The 15,596-nt window shown below is 46.7% G+C and overlaps 1 protein-coding gene across 2 annotated transcripts; it reads right to left on the bottom strand.

Moving 5' to 3' along the window:
- Nucleotides 1–2,075: 2,075 nt before the first annotated feature.
- On the bottom strand, nt 2,076–14,767 carry MSL1 (MSL complex subunit 1). 2 transcript variants are annotated; one of them, XM_029212743.1, is made up of 9 exons: nt 13,354–14,767; nt 10,593–10,816; nt 8,947–9,329; nt 6,997–7,044; nt 6,480–6,544; nt 5,770–5,837; nt 5,251–5,375; nt 5,037–5,109; nt 2,076–4,636 (listed from the first exon to the last, which is right to left on the bottom strand). In XM_029212743.1, the coding sequence occupies exons 1-9, from the start codon at nt 14,119–14,121 to the stop codon at nt 4,546–4,548; spliced, it is 1,845 nt and encodes a 614-aa protein (XP_029068576.1). In that variant the 5' UTR covers nt 14,122–14,767; the 3' UTR covers nt 2,076–4,545. The 2 variants fall into 2 exon arrangements, with proteins under 2 accessions (XP_029068576.1, XP_029068577.1); XM_029212744.1 differs by lacking the exon at nt 6,997–7,044.
- Nucleotides 14,768–15,596: the final 829 nt, after the last annotated feature.

Raw genomic sequence — 15,596 nt, 5'->3', positions numbered from 1 at the left:
GTAGGGCACCGGGCAAGGGGGGAGTTGCACTCGGGCAGCCTCCTTCGGCTCCACGCCCGGCCATCTTGGGCTTTCCGAGTGGATATCGTTGACCTGTCACAGCTTCACTGCGGCATTGGAGTTGTTTCATGATTTTCTTTTTCGTTTCTACCTACGTTTGAAGCAGATCGTTTGACTGAATTCGTTTGCTTGGTAAAATCACGAATCAAGGGAAACCTCTGAAGCCGTTGTGCTGCATCAGATTTGTTACACCAGCCCATTTTAAGCTAAAGGGCGGAGGAGAAACCAGTTGTCCGTAGTGAAGCCCGAGGATTTAGTGTTGCAGCACTACAGTGTTTTCCCTTGCATTCTCATTTACTCTTCCCTCTTCAAGTGTCTTCCCACCCCAGCCATCACCTCTCCCAAAGCGCAGGCTGGTATGATGGTAATCTTACCAAGATTTTAGAACCGATTTTAAAAAAGATAATCATAGGAATGGACATTTGGTTCAATATCCTGACATGATTTCCTTCTTGTTAAGGGCATGCCAGACGGGTAGATGAGGGAATGCTGAGATTTTGGCAACACATTTTTCAGCAATGGTATATTTGTTTTGTGCCATAATAAAAACATATAAGAAGCGTAAGCTATTAGTGCACCTACGGGAGTACACATTTTAATAATACACACCAGAGAAAGGTCACTATCATAGCACAGGATTGTGTCCGGTGTAATGCTTTTACAAATGCTATGGTTAAGGATACTGATGTTTATCAAATTTATAGACAATATGAAACCAGAAGGTATTCTGAATGCCTTCAGAGATATAATCAGGATCCAAACAGATCTCAGCTGGTTAAACAAGTGGTCAAATGTGACAACTTGTAAATACAGCTCCAGAAACCAACTGCCTGAGTTCAAAATGGAGGATGTGTGATCTAATAAGTGTTAACAGAAAGAAAAAAAAAAAAAGACCCAGAGGATCCTATCTATCTCAAAGTAAATTGATATAGTAAAGCTGCCAAGTTTAGTGTCTAAATAAGGAAAGTGATAGTCTGCCACTTTGCCTTTCAGTTGTTTGGTCTGGATTCAATTTTTTTTTTTTATAAATTTATTTATTTATTTTTGGCTGCGTTGGGTCTTTGTTGCTGCGCGTGGGCTTTCTCTAGTTGCGGCGAGCGGGGGCTACTCTTCATTGCGGTTTGCGGGCCTCTCATTGCGGTGGTTTCTCTTGTTGTGGAGCACGGGCTCTAGGTGCACGGGCTCAGTAGTTGTGGCTCGCCAGCTCTAGGGCGCAGGCTCAGTAGTTGTGGCGCACGGGGCTTAGTTGCTCCGCAGCATGTGGGATCTTCCCGGACCAGGGCTCAAACCTGAGTCCCCTGCGTTGGCAGGCAGATTCTTAACCACTGCACCACCAGGGAAGCCCCTGGATTCAATTTTTAAATGGACATGAGCAAATCGTTCACTCATCCAGAGAACTGAAACATTCAAGATCCTTTCTTTTGAGGAACAATTGTAAAATCTCTGAATGTTAACCATGAAGATTGGGATTGCCACAGCAAACTTTAACTATTTGAGGGACTATGAGGAAAGGAGGAATTGATATTTTTTCATCACCCTGGAAGGCAAAGCAAGAACCAGTGGGCTCGAGTTACAAGAAGTTAGATTTTGTCAACGAGGAAGAATTTTCTAACATTTAGAAAAAAATGTATAAGAGAAAACAAAGTGTTAAAGGAGAAGCTGGACTTCATTTGTCTGGAATGTTGTCAAAGGGAAATCATGTATTGGAGTCAGACTAGATAACCTCTAAGGTCTTTCCAACTGAGGTTTTACTAATTTAGACACCAGGCACCAAGTATCCTATCATCTCTTGTTTTTAAAGTTGCCAATTATGTGTAAGGAAGAACACAGGACAAAGAGGGATGAAACATACATTGTGTTCATACACAAATGGAAGTTAATATCTCATATAAAAGGGAAAATGGTGTTTTTCTATTTTGTGAAAATGAATTTCTTTTTCTAGTCTTTTAAAATATACAAGCAGAATTGTTTAATGCTTCCCAATAAATCTAATAAATTGAAGCAGAAGTTCAAAATTAACAGCCACAATAGTTTATTTACAATTGAACTCTTTATAAGATATTTACAAGACAACCAATTTTACACATCAGAAATGGTATCAAAAGTATGAATTACAACACAGACAACAATATGAAACGGGCATAAAACAAAGCTGAAGTGGACAGACAAGCAATTTCTCTTTTTAATTTATTAACACTAGCTTAAACTTTGTTAAGGAAAGAAACAAAGAACTGTGTTTTAGGAGAACTGCAGGTCCTTCAGTTGAAGATTGAATTTCAGTGTTGTATCCCATGTAGGGAAAAAATAAGGCTAATTTTCCCCCCACACTTCAACACACTGTAATTTTGCTCTTGGAACTTTGCTAATCTACTCTCCAACCTCCTTCTCAACAAAACTTCAACATATCCAAATCAAAGGAGAATTGATCTAGAAGAGGGGACAATAAAATAAGAGGTCCTAGGTAGAGGGAGAACCAAGGAAATAGAATCCACTTAAGACTGGCCAGATAGCACCCATGGATTCCTCTTAGTCTAACTCAAGTTCAAAATCTGGGGAGTCTGCTGGATAGGCACAAACATAAAGGCTAAGTTTGCTAATGCATACCCAAATTAGGAGTCTGACAAATGCTGAAAATCAAGAAGAAACTGAGAGGAATCAAGGAATAAAAGAGACACTGACTGGTCTTTTTCTTCTTGGGCACATTATAAAGGAACATAACATAGGTCAGAGTAGGAAAGCCAAACAGCTTGCCATATTAAAATGATGGAGAACAAAGAAAATCTGGCCCAGTTTTTCTAGAAATCTCCTTCCTCTCCTTAAGGTGTGAGATGAGAGCCCCTAGTGGAATAAGTCCTATTTCTCTCTACATTCTTGCTGCAATGAAGTTCACAGCAGGTTCCCTTGTGGAGAGCCCACTCTCCTAAACAGATGGAGTTACAAATGAAAACCCATAGCCACACACACACACACACACACACAAAGGAGAAATAAGAGCAGCAAGATCATCCAAGAATACTACATGTGCTGCCAGAGTAATTCCTTTAAAAGTCAAACTCAGGGAGCACAGATCAACATCTCACAAAAAGCTTTAGCAGTGGGAGGCCCCTGAGGAACTTTTTTCTTCCCTTCCCACAATGGTATCCCATTCTCTCATGCTCCACTGATGGGCCGGCCACACATCCTACATACCTTGGCTTCTCCTCTAAAAGTGCTAATAATCTGGGGACATATTCTCTTCAAGGATAAAAGCCCCTACCTTCTAGGAGATTAGACCCCTACTTGTTTTCATACAATAGTCCTGAAGACTAAAGAAAGGCAATTCCTATATATTTAAGACCAGAGGTCTTGGCTTTATTTTCCTTCCAGATAGTTACAGGGATCTTACACTGAGACCAAAGTGGCCTGGAGTGCTGTCCTGAAATTCTTTTAACAAAATGGGGGTGGGGTGGGAGGTGGGTGGGAGGGGGGAACTAAGATGGTACACATACAAATCTATTTTTACAAAATGAACGGAGAAGCTCATTAGGTACATCTGTTTGTTTCAAGATGTAGACATTTGCCAGCCAAAGGAAGCACATATTTCCACACACACCCCCACCCTCCCTAAATCTCTATCCCACCACCAAGAGCTCAGCTAAAAGGATAAAACCCAACTAAGGAATACTGGAGAAGTGATGTGACACAAAGACATCTATACAGGATCTGGCATGCCATCCCCAAACACCAACGGCTTTTGTTTAGAGCCATAACTGGTCCCAAACTTACCATCCTCATTCTCTTTTCAGAAGATTTTATTCTTTGAGGGGTGGGGGAAGAAATTCAGTTAGCCATTAACTAAGAAAATAATCACAGCCAAACATCCCTTCCCACATGGCTATATCACAGGATAGTTTTAAGAGAACTGTCTTTTCAGGTATTTATCTACCAACTCCAACCTCTTTTCTACCCTGTGAAGATGACTTGCTTTATCACGTCACTTGTTATTCCTCATCTGGTCCTTAAGCTCATGGTGAGGTTTTTAGTTTTGTTTTGTTTTGGGGTAAAAACCACTATACTCACACTATAAGGAAGGGTATACCAGGGCAGGAAGAGTGCCATGCAGGCACAGCTCTAAAGGCAGAGGTTGCTTCATCTTCCAAAAGTCTAATGAAGAGAGCCCTTTCACCCTTTTAACATAGGCAAATGTAGAGAAGCAGACCCCTGAAGCTTCCAAATCTGCCATCCTATAGATTTAGCTTGAGAGTTCATTTCCCCAAAAAGGGAAAAGAAATCCCAATCACCCTCCATAATTCACAATTAGCCCAGTGAAAGAGTATTTGTGAAATCAGAGTGATGAAAACAAAACCAAGATCAAGGGAGTATGGAAGGGCATTACCAGCGAATGATAACATACATGAGGACATCGGTCACATATACAGGTCTCTGCCACTCTCTGGGAATGGCATGCTACAACTATCTGAAGACAGAAGGTTCTTGCCAGCACAGCTATTTCCTACATGTCCGATGAGGTGTTTGCTTCTTCTGGATCTCCAACCTGCATCGGCTACGCTCATCCAACCAGGGCAGCTCAAAATTCCTGGCAAAAAACGATACGGAAATCAACCTGCAAGACTAGAAGAAACTCAGTATGGACATGAGACTAACTCAGAAAAAGACACTATGCCCTTTACCACTCCTAGCCCTGACTCCCAAGTCCCAGGTTTAGAGTGTCTTGCCTGCCTCAAAGCCAGAGCAATGGTGTGCTATTAAAGTGATTGAATAATCTATTTCTAATTCAAAAAGCAATCCTCCAAATTCCTGGCTTGGGAATCTTATCACTGCAAAAACTAGTGGCCCAGGCAGCCTCACTTCTGTCAGAGAGCCATGGCTATCCCTAAGCCAGCTATTCCACCTTATATCTAGGCTTTCATGAAGTCTGGAAGGGAGGTGAAGCACAGACAACCTGAGAGAGGAGGGGAAAAAAACTTTATACTTACTGTGGAGTTAGTTTTGGTAATGGTCGTCCAAATGCTACAACAGGCAAGAAGGGGGTAATCATCAAACTTTCAACTACGGAAGAAAGCCAAACGGGACCTTGTTAGTGACACAGATGGAAAATGTCTAGCAACTATACCTGTTCCAAAATACTGCATTCATTCAGAGCAAGTTGTATCCTGGAGCCCTGTACTCTTTTAGATAAACAAAACTTACCATCATCTGGCTCAGGGAAAAATGAGGTAACCTCGGGCTCAGATTCCTGAATTCCTTTCTTTTTATACATTCTGAGCTGCAGTCGCTGTAAAATTCTTTGTTCCCTGATCCTCTGAATATCCCATCTGGGAAAAACAAACCAGACAAACAAAACAAACAAACCCAACATTACTGAAAACCAGCTCTATAAAGGCAACTCACACAATCCAGATGCTAGGGAGATCTCTGCTGAGTCTTCTAGATGGGGGATGGGGGGTGGGGAGGGGTAGGGGGGTAAAGAGAACCGCCTGCTTGGTTAGGGAAGAGCTGTATAGGTCTGGCAGTCTAGATCATGTGTTGGTGTTCCCCAGAAGAAAAAGAGGCCAAACGTGTATAACAACAACCACTTCACACTCTGATACTCAACCAATTGAGTAACTGAAAAGTATTAAGAGCTCCAGGGCTCCCCTCAGCATAGATAAGAGAGGTTAGGGTCCTATAGGGCTCAGTTGTCCCCAGAATGGACATCTCCAGCCTCACCTTTTCCTTCTCTTCTCATCCAGCTCCAGTTTTGCATGCCGCTTCGAAAACACACTGTCATCCAGGTTCTGTGTAAAGAATAGCACCTGATAAGCTACTTATCACCGTGTGACACATGTATACTCATTTCCAGCTTCCAGGAATGTAAAATCTTTCACCTTCAGGTCCCACCTGAGTCTGTGAGTTCTATGGATATCATAGGAACCTCCTGGTAACAAAATCAACAAAACACATACTCCTTTCCCCACCCCTACCCTGTAGAATCTCCATATTCCAAAATCATTTCTATAATTTTCCAAGATGAAAGTCACATCAAACTGAAACAACCCTTGAGACTGCCACAAACCCTCCCTACCTCTATACTTTATAAGAGTCTGAGTTTAAAGTAAGTATCAAACTTATAAGAGTCAAATGAGGTTGGAATATATAATTCTGTTGCTGAGTGGTACACGCTAACTTTTCTACTTAGCATGGAATCTAGCTTTGTTTTGAACATTCCCTAGTTATTTATTTTTTAATAAATCACTTAGCCACTCTGGACCTCAGTTTTCTCATCTATACAACAAAGGAGTTGGACTAGATAATCTCTCAAGTTACCTTCTTGCTTCAAAGTTCTATTTAACCCATCCATACAGTTACAATGACATATTCAAGTAACAGCCCCATTTCTGTCTCTCACTCCCTTCTACTGACAGGTCTTAGGTACCTACCTCCAAAAGGTCTGAAGGATTTGGGTCCCTTAGAGGCTCTACTGAGTGGTCCCTCCAAGAAGGAACTGGAAAGAAAAAAGAAAGAGAGAAAGAAAGGGAGGAGGGGTGGAACCACCCTTAAATCCAAGGTCACACAACCTGCTATTCACTAGGACAAGAGACCTCTCCCAGATAAGACAAAGTTACCAAGTGATAGGAATCCATTCTATGGCCTCACCTGAAGCCATATTCAGTGTCCTTGCTACGGTATTAAAAGAACCTAAAATGCCATTGCAGTCTGCCAAACACAGGATCACAAAAAACCCTAAACCAATACCTGACAATTCACATAATGGATGCTATTGCAGTTCCTGAAAAACAACTGAAATTTGTAGTCATTTTGAAGTCTATAGTGTAATCATACACCAAGGAATCTCACTCTCCCCCATCCAACTGATGGGGAATGCAGCTCCCAACCATCCACCATCCCACCAACCCCCACCCCAGGCCCAGCCGGCACAATTCCTATTCTACTCACCAGCCAAGACTGAAGTTTCTCCTGCAACACTTGATGGCATCAGACACCCTAAATAATGCAGGAAAGAAGAATCACCTCAGTGTAAAAAGAAAAAAAGCCCATACCCAAAATGGAGGAAAGGATCATCACTGAAGTTCTCACTAGGAAGCCATTTTGGTTTTTTGAGTTGTTCTTTTGAGAATTTCTCTCTGGGGGAGGGGAAGAGGGAACAACAGACAAAAGAAAAGAAAATAAGCCCACCACTTTTTTTTTTACACTGAGACGACTTCTTTTCTTCATTATTTAGGGTGGTTTCCCTGCAACAGTTGATGGCCAAGGATATCAAACCTTAAACTCAGAACATGGCAGGTGAGTAAAAGTTGACCCTATTTTTCAAATAAAAGATCAGTGTTCTCAAAACTTACATATGTAGTCTTCTTAAACAGCTCCCTCCTCCCTCCAAACAAACTACCTTGCTGGTCCAGCCTGAACAACATGCACAAAGACTTTGGCTTCCTTAGAACAAGCCATTGAGACTTCCTCTTGAGATAGGGGCGTCAAGAATAAGGATTCACACGTTTATTCACAACTCAGGGTCCTCAAAGGACTGGGATTCCCCCCAATCAGACTCTTTCTGTACTGCTAGGCCCACAATATTAGAGGTGTTTGGAATTTTCTGTACTAGGGCAGAAAGGGTTTTCAAAAATAGCCAGTCACACAGAACAGCTCCGGGACTAAGCCATTTCCCAATCCCGGATGGGAAATTGCTTCACGGTTTCTCTTGTTACACAGCATTGCCATGGCAGCAAGAAGGTTAACCATTAAGGATGAACCTGTTCAACTAACTGAACCAACAAAAAACCTGAGCCTAGATCAGGGTCCTGGTCTATCGCATGTACTCAAGTGTAAGGCCTAATGAATTTTAGATAATTAAGAAGAGTAATCTATCTTCCCCACTTAATTTTGTCACCAGAACAGCCAAACAAAGCCTGGAGAATGCTCTTGTCTTACTGGAATGGATTCCCATCCCCATCCCTACTAGGGCAAGACACAGCATCAGAAACTCAGGGCTGTGACTCTATCCAAGGCTTCCCCACCGTCACCCCGGAGCACCCGCTGTGACTGTCACAGACTAACATTACACGATTGAAGGCACATTCCAGTTACTGGTTGATGTAGGAGATAGGGGAGCATCTCTGTGTGGAAGCCATGAAGAAAAAAAAGGGAATGAAGACCAAGGTCCCATACCCCACACCCATCCCAAGCAGCTCAGATATCCCAAGATAGTCCTTATTGTTTGAAAAATAGTTTGTAGACCATTTTATTTAAATATATGAACAACCAATGGGCTACTGCAATCCAAGTAAACTCTTCACATTTAGAACCTTTGTGAAGTATCGTAAGATAAAGTAAGACTGTTGGTCTTTGGCAGATTCCTCCTGCCCCCCAGACCGGGACATAGAGATACAGATAAATGTTTATATAGTTAAAGAGCGGAGGCCCAGGTGAAATTCCCCACCCCAAACTGGCTCCCCAACCCAAAAATTACCATTGGCCCCTGAGAACACCCAAAGACCACCCTCCCAGGTTTCACACAATATCAATTGCAGGAACAGTCGTGCATGGCAAAGTATAAGTTCTATGCATTTCACAGCACAGAAAACCCTTCTTTCAGAGGGCATGCAAGTTGCCGGAGATTACACCCCCAAGTCTGGTGCTCTTGTGATGAGCAACTTACTGGCAAACACATCTCCCAGTGTTGTAAGCAGGCAAATACATTGAGCACATTTTGCTGTAATTCCATCTATTTGCAATGCCTGCACAGTGTCTGTCTCTGGCTGTTAACTTACTCATCTTGACAGAACTCTGCTTTATTGATTGCACTTTTTTAAAAATGCCAAAGGCATTTTCACACTTGTTAGCTTGACCGCCACCACTAGGGTATAAGAGCAAGTGTTCTCTATGCCTTACTTGCTACAGTCTCCTCCTTCTTTGGAGAGGATTCCCGTAATGGTAACGGTGATGGGGGAGGCTGGTGCCAACGACACAAATACATTTCTGTGGTGGAAAGGTACGGCAAATCTTCTATCTCACTTGAGAAGGCTTTCTCCTTGGGATGGGTGCTGGGTCCCTTCTGGGGAGTCGAGAGTCTTGGCGGGGTGTCCACTGAAGACCGGGGCTTTTCTGGAGTTTCCTGGCTCCTCAATTCACGTTTACAAACAGTTTCAGATAAGGAACCACAGGGTTCCTCTTTAACAGGAGAGTGCTTAGGAGTTTTTGTTTTGACTTTTGAAAATTCAGGAGCCAGCTTTTTAACAGGAATCTTTCTTTCTGTACTTCCAAATGGGGATTTCCTATTAGATAGGGAAGAAAACATTATAGAATTTATTGACTCTTGAATAAAATCTAATTTGATTACATTTTGGGGCAAGAGAACTAGCTTGCTTCAAAATAACCAGTATTCAAGTATCTAAATATCTGTGTTCATTTGGCTGTCATGAGCAGGAACAGCCTCATGCTTAACAGTATATATAATAGGCCCTTAGTAAATGTTTGTTGAACAAGTGAGTTTCCATGCTTAAGAACCTCTACTAGTATCCTACTGCCTACTAAATCTAAAAAGGTCCCTATTTTATTCAAGATCCTTTAGCTGGGGCTTCCCTGGTGGCGCAGTGGTTGAGAGTCTGCCTGCCGATGCAGGGGACACGGGTTCGTGCCCCGGTCCAGGAAGATCCCACATGCCGCGAAGCAGCTGGGCCCGTGAGCCATGGCTGCTGAGCCTGCGCGTCCGGAGCCTGTGCCCCTCAACGGGAGAGGCCACAACAGTGAGAGGCCCGCATACCGCAAAAAAAAGACCCTTTAGCTAACATTAGAGGCCTCTACTTTGTGGCCTGTTTCATTCCTGTCAACCAGAGACCAGTCTCTTATTCTACCCCTCCAAACCTACACGTTAATTACAATCTCTGTTTCTTTTTTCTTGCTATCTTCTGGCTCTCTTTCTCCCACCAGTCTACACACACACACACACACACACACACTTCTAGAATGCCATCTCCTCTCCTTTTTACCAATCTAAATTCTATACTTCTTTTTCAAGATCCATCTCCTCCTTAAAGTTTCACTATTTTAACGCACAATAATCTTTAATCTCTCAATAGTTTGTATCACTGTTGTCTATCTGCATATTTTATTGCAGTTGAATTCTGAGTTTTCAAAACTTATGCCATCCTTATAGCTAGACTAATCTCTTTGAGTCCAAGGACACTTAGAGCTTACATTTTAATGTCTACCAGTGCCTGATGCAATGAAGGAATTTAACACTTCCTAACTTGAAATGAAGGGCTATAGTTTTCTTTAAGAAACTCAGCTGTCACATTTGTTGCCCATTCTCTTTATGATGTACTCTGCATTCTGTAGTTACTACGGTGACCAAAATGTTCCTAACAGACGTACATAGTCTGTGCAAGAATGTTTCAAGACAGTTTCTCAGCACAGAAGACCTCATGATTCAAGATATAGTTCTATTAAAACAAATTCATAAGTCCTAATCCCTTACTCTCAGTCACTGGAAACAGGTGACCTCATGTCCAGACAGTGTAACAAAGTTATCAGCACACCTTTTGTGTCCCTTTCCACTCCGCCCACAGGAGAAAGGCTTGGGAGGCAGAGTCTGGGATGTCTCGGAAAGCTCCGGCTGGCACTCCAGTTTAATTTTCTCGGATATCTCCGTTTCCTCTCTCTCTTCAGTTTCATAGCCCTGAAACAGCTTGTGCCTTTCCTTCTCGTTATCCTTCTTTACCAGCTGCATCCGCCTTTCCATACGTTCAATCCGAGCAAGGAGCTAAAAGAGAGAATGGCAAAATGCAGACTTAAAAAACAAAAAAATTAAACACAGGTGCTTAGCCCTATTTGCGAATCAGTATGTTCTTCTGCCTCTTTCCATGAACCATAGCAATTCAACTTATTTTTAACAGGCAGACATTAATCTGAATAGATTTTCTTAAACACAATAGAGAAGACAAGGTACACTGCTTGATTTTAGGGGCTAAACTAGTTGGGGAGGGGCATGGGGGAATTTGTACTTCATTCTTCTGAAAGAAAATCCTCTTCACTGGGAGGGGCCACAACATGCCTTTTAAATGGCATGGTCTCTGCTACTGCTAACCATGTGGCTCCAAGTCAGTTTGGGAGTTTCCAGAATTAACCTTAATGTTCTTTTAGGAGGCCCTAAGGTTCTCCAAACACTATCCTCTCTACTTCCACTCTAAAACACTATACACAAGGACAAAGTCCAGACAGTACATTGAGAAGGAATTAAAAGCTCACACAATCACAGTGCCACTAGGGATTGCAGTGTTATTTGAAGGCGGGTGGGGTGGGGGTGGGGAGGTGCCACCTAAATAATGAACACTCAATTTGCAAGAATTATAAAAGAACCAGTACCCATAAATCCCATCAATCATCAAATATACATATTGCTTTGCATTTGAGATAACAAAAAAATTATACCTATTTGTCTGAATATTGAAAACAAAGTCTTTTAATTCTAGTTAATGGGAGGACCACATAATCAAACATAAAATGGAAGTCTATTATCATTGAAAAGTTCACATTAAAATGTTCTGAGAAAAGATGCCAAATGTGCTACTTACACCCTATAATAAGAATTTTATTTGGGTTAGACTGTGATATTAATGTTGACTTCATTACATCCACTTAGCTGCACAGATTTCATGAGAGGCCAAACAACAACTGGAATAAGAGAAACAAGCTTAAGCATCGCTAAGACTGCAATACACAACAGAGGCAATGAATGCCAAGTTCAGACTGACACTCTATCCTTAACTCACCCCGCTTTTCCTGCCTAGGAAAGTCTGCAAAGGGGCCATTACCTCAGGTACTGAACAGAAACCTCCACAATCAGCAGACAGCCCCCCCTGTCAGCCACATTCTCATTTCATCTTCTGTTTTGATTCACAGCCTTAACATTACTTAAACACGGCTTATGGGTGACATTTCCTTGATTTCTTCTCCTTCACTGGTCGTTCTCTTCCCGCCTCCCCCCCCCAAATAAGGACACGATGTGTTGTAATTACAGTACCATCACACCCCTAGACTGCAGTACAGTAGCTGAGCAGTGCCACCTCCATGTTGAGTAACTTCCACAAATCAACACCATGAGATATTTTAATGAGACCGGCCCCAGCTCCCATTCCACCTTGCAGAATGCCTTCTCCAATAAAACAGTCGCTGCCTGGAGAGATTCATTTGGAAAGCAAACAAAATGAACAGCCCTCTGCTCTCCTGCTCAGCCCTTGGCGCACACAACGCCAGAGGGGGGGGGGGGGGGGAGGGGGGAGGGGGGGGGGGGGGGAGGGAAAGAGAGAGGGAGGGGGGGGGAGGGGGAGAGGGGGAGGGAGGGAGAGAGAGAGACTGCTGCAGCCTGAACACAACAATTGTAGAAACCATGTTTATTTTTAGGCAGCTGTAAGGTATGCTAGCACAGTAATATCCCACCACCACAGCTTTCCTGATATCTGGAGGAATATGTTTTAACACATAAGGTGCCCTTAACTACTGCTGCAGTAAAAATAATCCTATATAGTCGTGCTCCTCAGAAGTACAAAGAAATAATAAATGACTTCTCTACTACCTTAAGATTCTAATATAGGGGAAAAAAATTTGGTCTACTTAATACATTTAATAAGCTTAATTTCCCCTGATGCCTTAAAAACCTTCCAGCCTCTAAACACCATGCTCATACAAGGGAGCTGGTTAGCAGGTCATGTTTTATAACTCAGATTCCTATGAAAAACTGTCTGAAATCAAAGGTGATGATTCTCTTAATATCATTTTAAAAAGCTGTAATAGGGTTCCACTGTGAATCACCTTGACCCCTCTGCCAATTAAAAGGCCTACTACTCTGTCTAAAGATGCTACAGCAGTGCTTAGAGCAACAGCTGCTATGGCCCTCTCCTCCAGAATACATTTATAACGCAAAGCTCTTTAAGTTAACCCCTTCCATAAAGCCACCACATATGTATCCCACCTTTTCATTTTTCAACCCCTCACAAATCAGGTCTTTTCCCACTCTAAACGTCTTTCCCACACGTCTGGGGCTGTCATTTTAAATTAACCCTTTGGCACCTGAAACTTCCCCTCCCCCTCCCCCTGGGAGGTTGCCCTTTAACCCCTCCCTCCAACCCAACGTGTCTGTGGGCCTGGCTCCCAAGGACCCGTTAACTAAGAAGACTCCTACGCTGGTGGCCAACCTCCTTACCCCTAACCCAGGGATACCTTAACCTCCTACAGCCCCCTTCCCCCGAGCATGCGCACAACTCGCTCCTCGTCCCGAACGCAGATTAACCCCTCCCGTACCGTGTCTCTCTCTGACTTCAGCTCCTCGATCTCCTTCTCCTTGGCCTGCAGCTGCTGCTGCTGCTGTTCGATGAGGTCCAATTGCAGCAGAAGGATCTGTTTGAGGCAGGCGGCCTGACTGGAGGCTCCCGAGCCGCCGCCACCCCCGAGAGGGCTCTTCCTCGTACTCTTCCATCGGCCCTCGCTGGCCGCCAGGGTCCCGGCGGCGGCGGTGGGCGCGAGGGGTGGCGGCCCGGGCAGAGGTAGTGGTGGGGGTCCCGCCGGGTCCGAGGCGGTGGCACCTGGGGGAGCCGCCCCACCCTTGTCCCCAGCCCAGGGCGTAGGCTCTTTGGCCGCCGCCACGAGAGAGCCCGTCTGAATGGGCAGCACCGCCTGATACTTGGGTCGGGGACTGCAGCCGGCTCCGGCTGCCGCTGGCTCCCCCCCAATGCCAGCTTGTTTGGTGGCCGGGGGCGGACAGGGCAAGGGCACCGAGCCGCCCCAGCTCTCTTCCTGCTGCCCGGGGGCCGCCCCGGCCGGGAGTAACAAGCCCCGGCCCTTGCCGCCGCAGCCGGCCGGGGAGGGCGCAGGGCTCCCGCCCTGGGAGGAGGCCAGCGGAGGCCCCGGCTCCTTGAGCTTACGGTGCCGGGGGAGGAAGTGGGCTTCGGCCGCCCCGGGCTCGTCCTCGGGCCCGCCCAGCGCCGCAGCTCGCTCGTAATCCAGTCGCTGCTCAGGGTTGCCGCCGGCAGGGGCCGCGGCCGCCTTGAACACTGCGGATCTCATGGTCATAGTGGTCCGGAGCAGCGCCGGGGACCGAAACGGAGGAGGGGGTGGGGAAGGGGTGAGGTGCGGGGGGTCGAGGACGGAGGAGGGGGAGGGGAGTTTGGCGGGCTCGCCTCAGCAGCGCGGCAGCAGGCCTTGGCTAGCGCGGCTCCTCCGGGACCCGGGCGCCATCCCGCCAGCGTGCGGAGAAGTGGAGGCCGCGGCTGAGGCCCGCCGCCGGCCCATGGGGGCCTCGCCGCCGCCTCTGCTGCCGCCGCCGCCGCCGCCTTCGCCTCAGAGGCAGGAGCTCGCACCCAGCCGCCCCCGAGCTCATCCCCGGAGCTCGCTTCGGCCCCCCCCTGGCCCGGCCGGGCCCGCCTCGTCTCCCCACCCCACACACCCCCTTCCCCGCCCCGGCCCCCCGCCCCGGAGCTCGCCTCAGCCGCCCCGAGCCTCCATTTTCCCCCCCCTCCTCCTCAGGAGGGGGTGGGAGGGATGGGTCCGCCCAAAGCCCTCCTACTCCGGGAGGGGGTCTGTCGCCTCCCCCGCGGGTCTCCGGGCTCGGGATCCCCCTCCCCCACAGTCACCCCCGGCGCCTCAGCGTTTCCCTTTAAAAAAAACGGAGCCGCTCGGAGCCGCCACAACCGCAGCCGCCGCCGACCGGAGGGCGCATGCGCCGGGAGGGAAGCGGGCGGGAGCGAACCGGGAGCTGAGAGGAGGGAGGCGGGCCGCGCTATTGTGAAAGGGGCCGCCGCCGCCTCGAGGAAGGCGGGCAAGGGGCCCCGGGGGCCCCGGGCGCGGGGGGCCGGCGAGGGGAGGCCGGGGATGAGGGGCGAGGACCGAGGAGCCCGCGGAGCGGCGGGGTGAAGGTGGGCTGCCGGGGGAGGGGCGAGCCGGGGGAGGGTCAGGAGGAGTGAAGAAAGGGCTGGGGCCAGGACGGGTAGAAGGCGAATGCGGAGGCTCCTCGGGAGAGAGGAGCGTGAGAGAATGGAGTTGAGAGGAAGGAAGGGGTCTTCGGGAAGCAGATGCGCCCTCCGTGGAAGTGTACCGAGCGGTCCACGTACCCGGCCTGCGCTGGATTACCCCTTCCCCGGGCACCTTGGCAACCGGCCTGGCCCTCGCCGGAGGGGCCCAGCGGCCCCGCACGCCTCCTGGACCAGTCAGGATGCAGGCTCCTGTTTGAGCCTATGGGTGTTTCCTGGGCATAGAATTCTAACCCTCCACCCCCAGCACTCCCCAGCAGCCCCACACTGGTATGGGAGAGAATGAAGTTCTTTGTCTCTAAGGGATCCAGGCCAGAAACGGAGGGGACCTCTGGTTCCCCGAGGGAGGAAAATCCATGATGTCTGCTGTCTAGGGAGTTGTTGCCACCACCTCCCTGGAATGAAGTATTGCCAACTACCGACAGTTCTTTCCCAACGGCCATCTCCCCAGCCTTCTTAAGTCACTTCTAGCATCTTCTGGGGGTTCATGAAGGATTGAGGCAAAGGAAGTCTCGGAAG

Source organism: Monodon monoceros, unplaced genomic scaffold (genome assembly GCF_005190385.1).
Source record: "Monodon monoceros isolate NGI ecotype Baffin Bay Population unplaced genomic scaffold, NGI_Narwhal_1 Super_Scaffold_9, whole genome shotgun sequence".
In the NCBI taxonomy this organism is placed as follows: domain Eukaryota; kingdom Metazoa; phylum Chordata; class Mammalia; order Artiodactyla; family Monodontidae; genus Monodon; species Monodon monoceros.
This window is presented reverse-complemented; position numbering and strand designations above follow the sequence as displayed.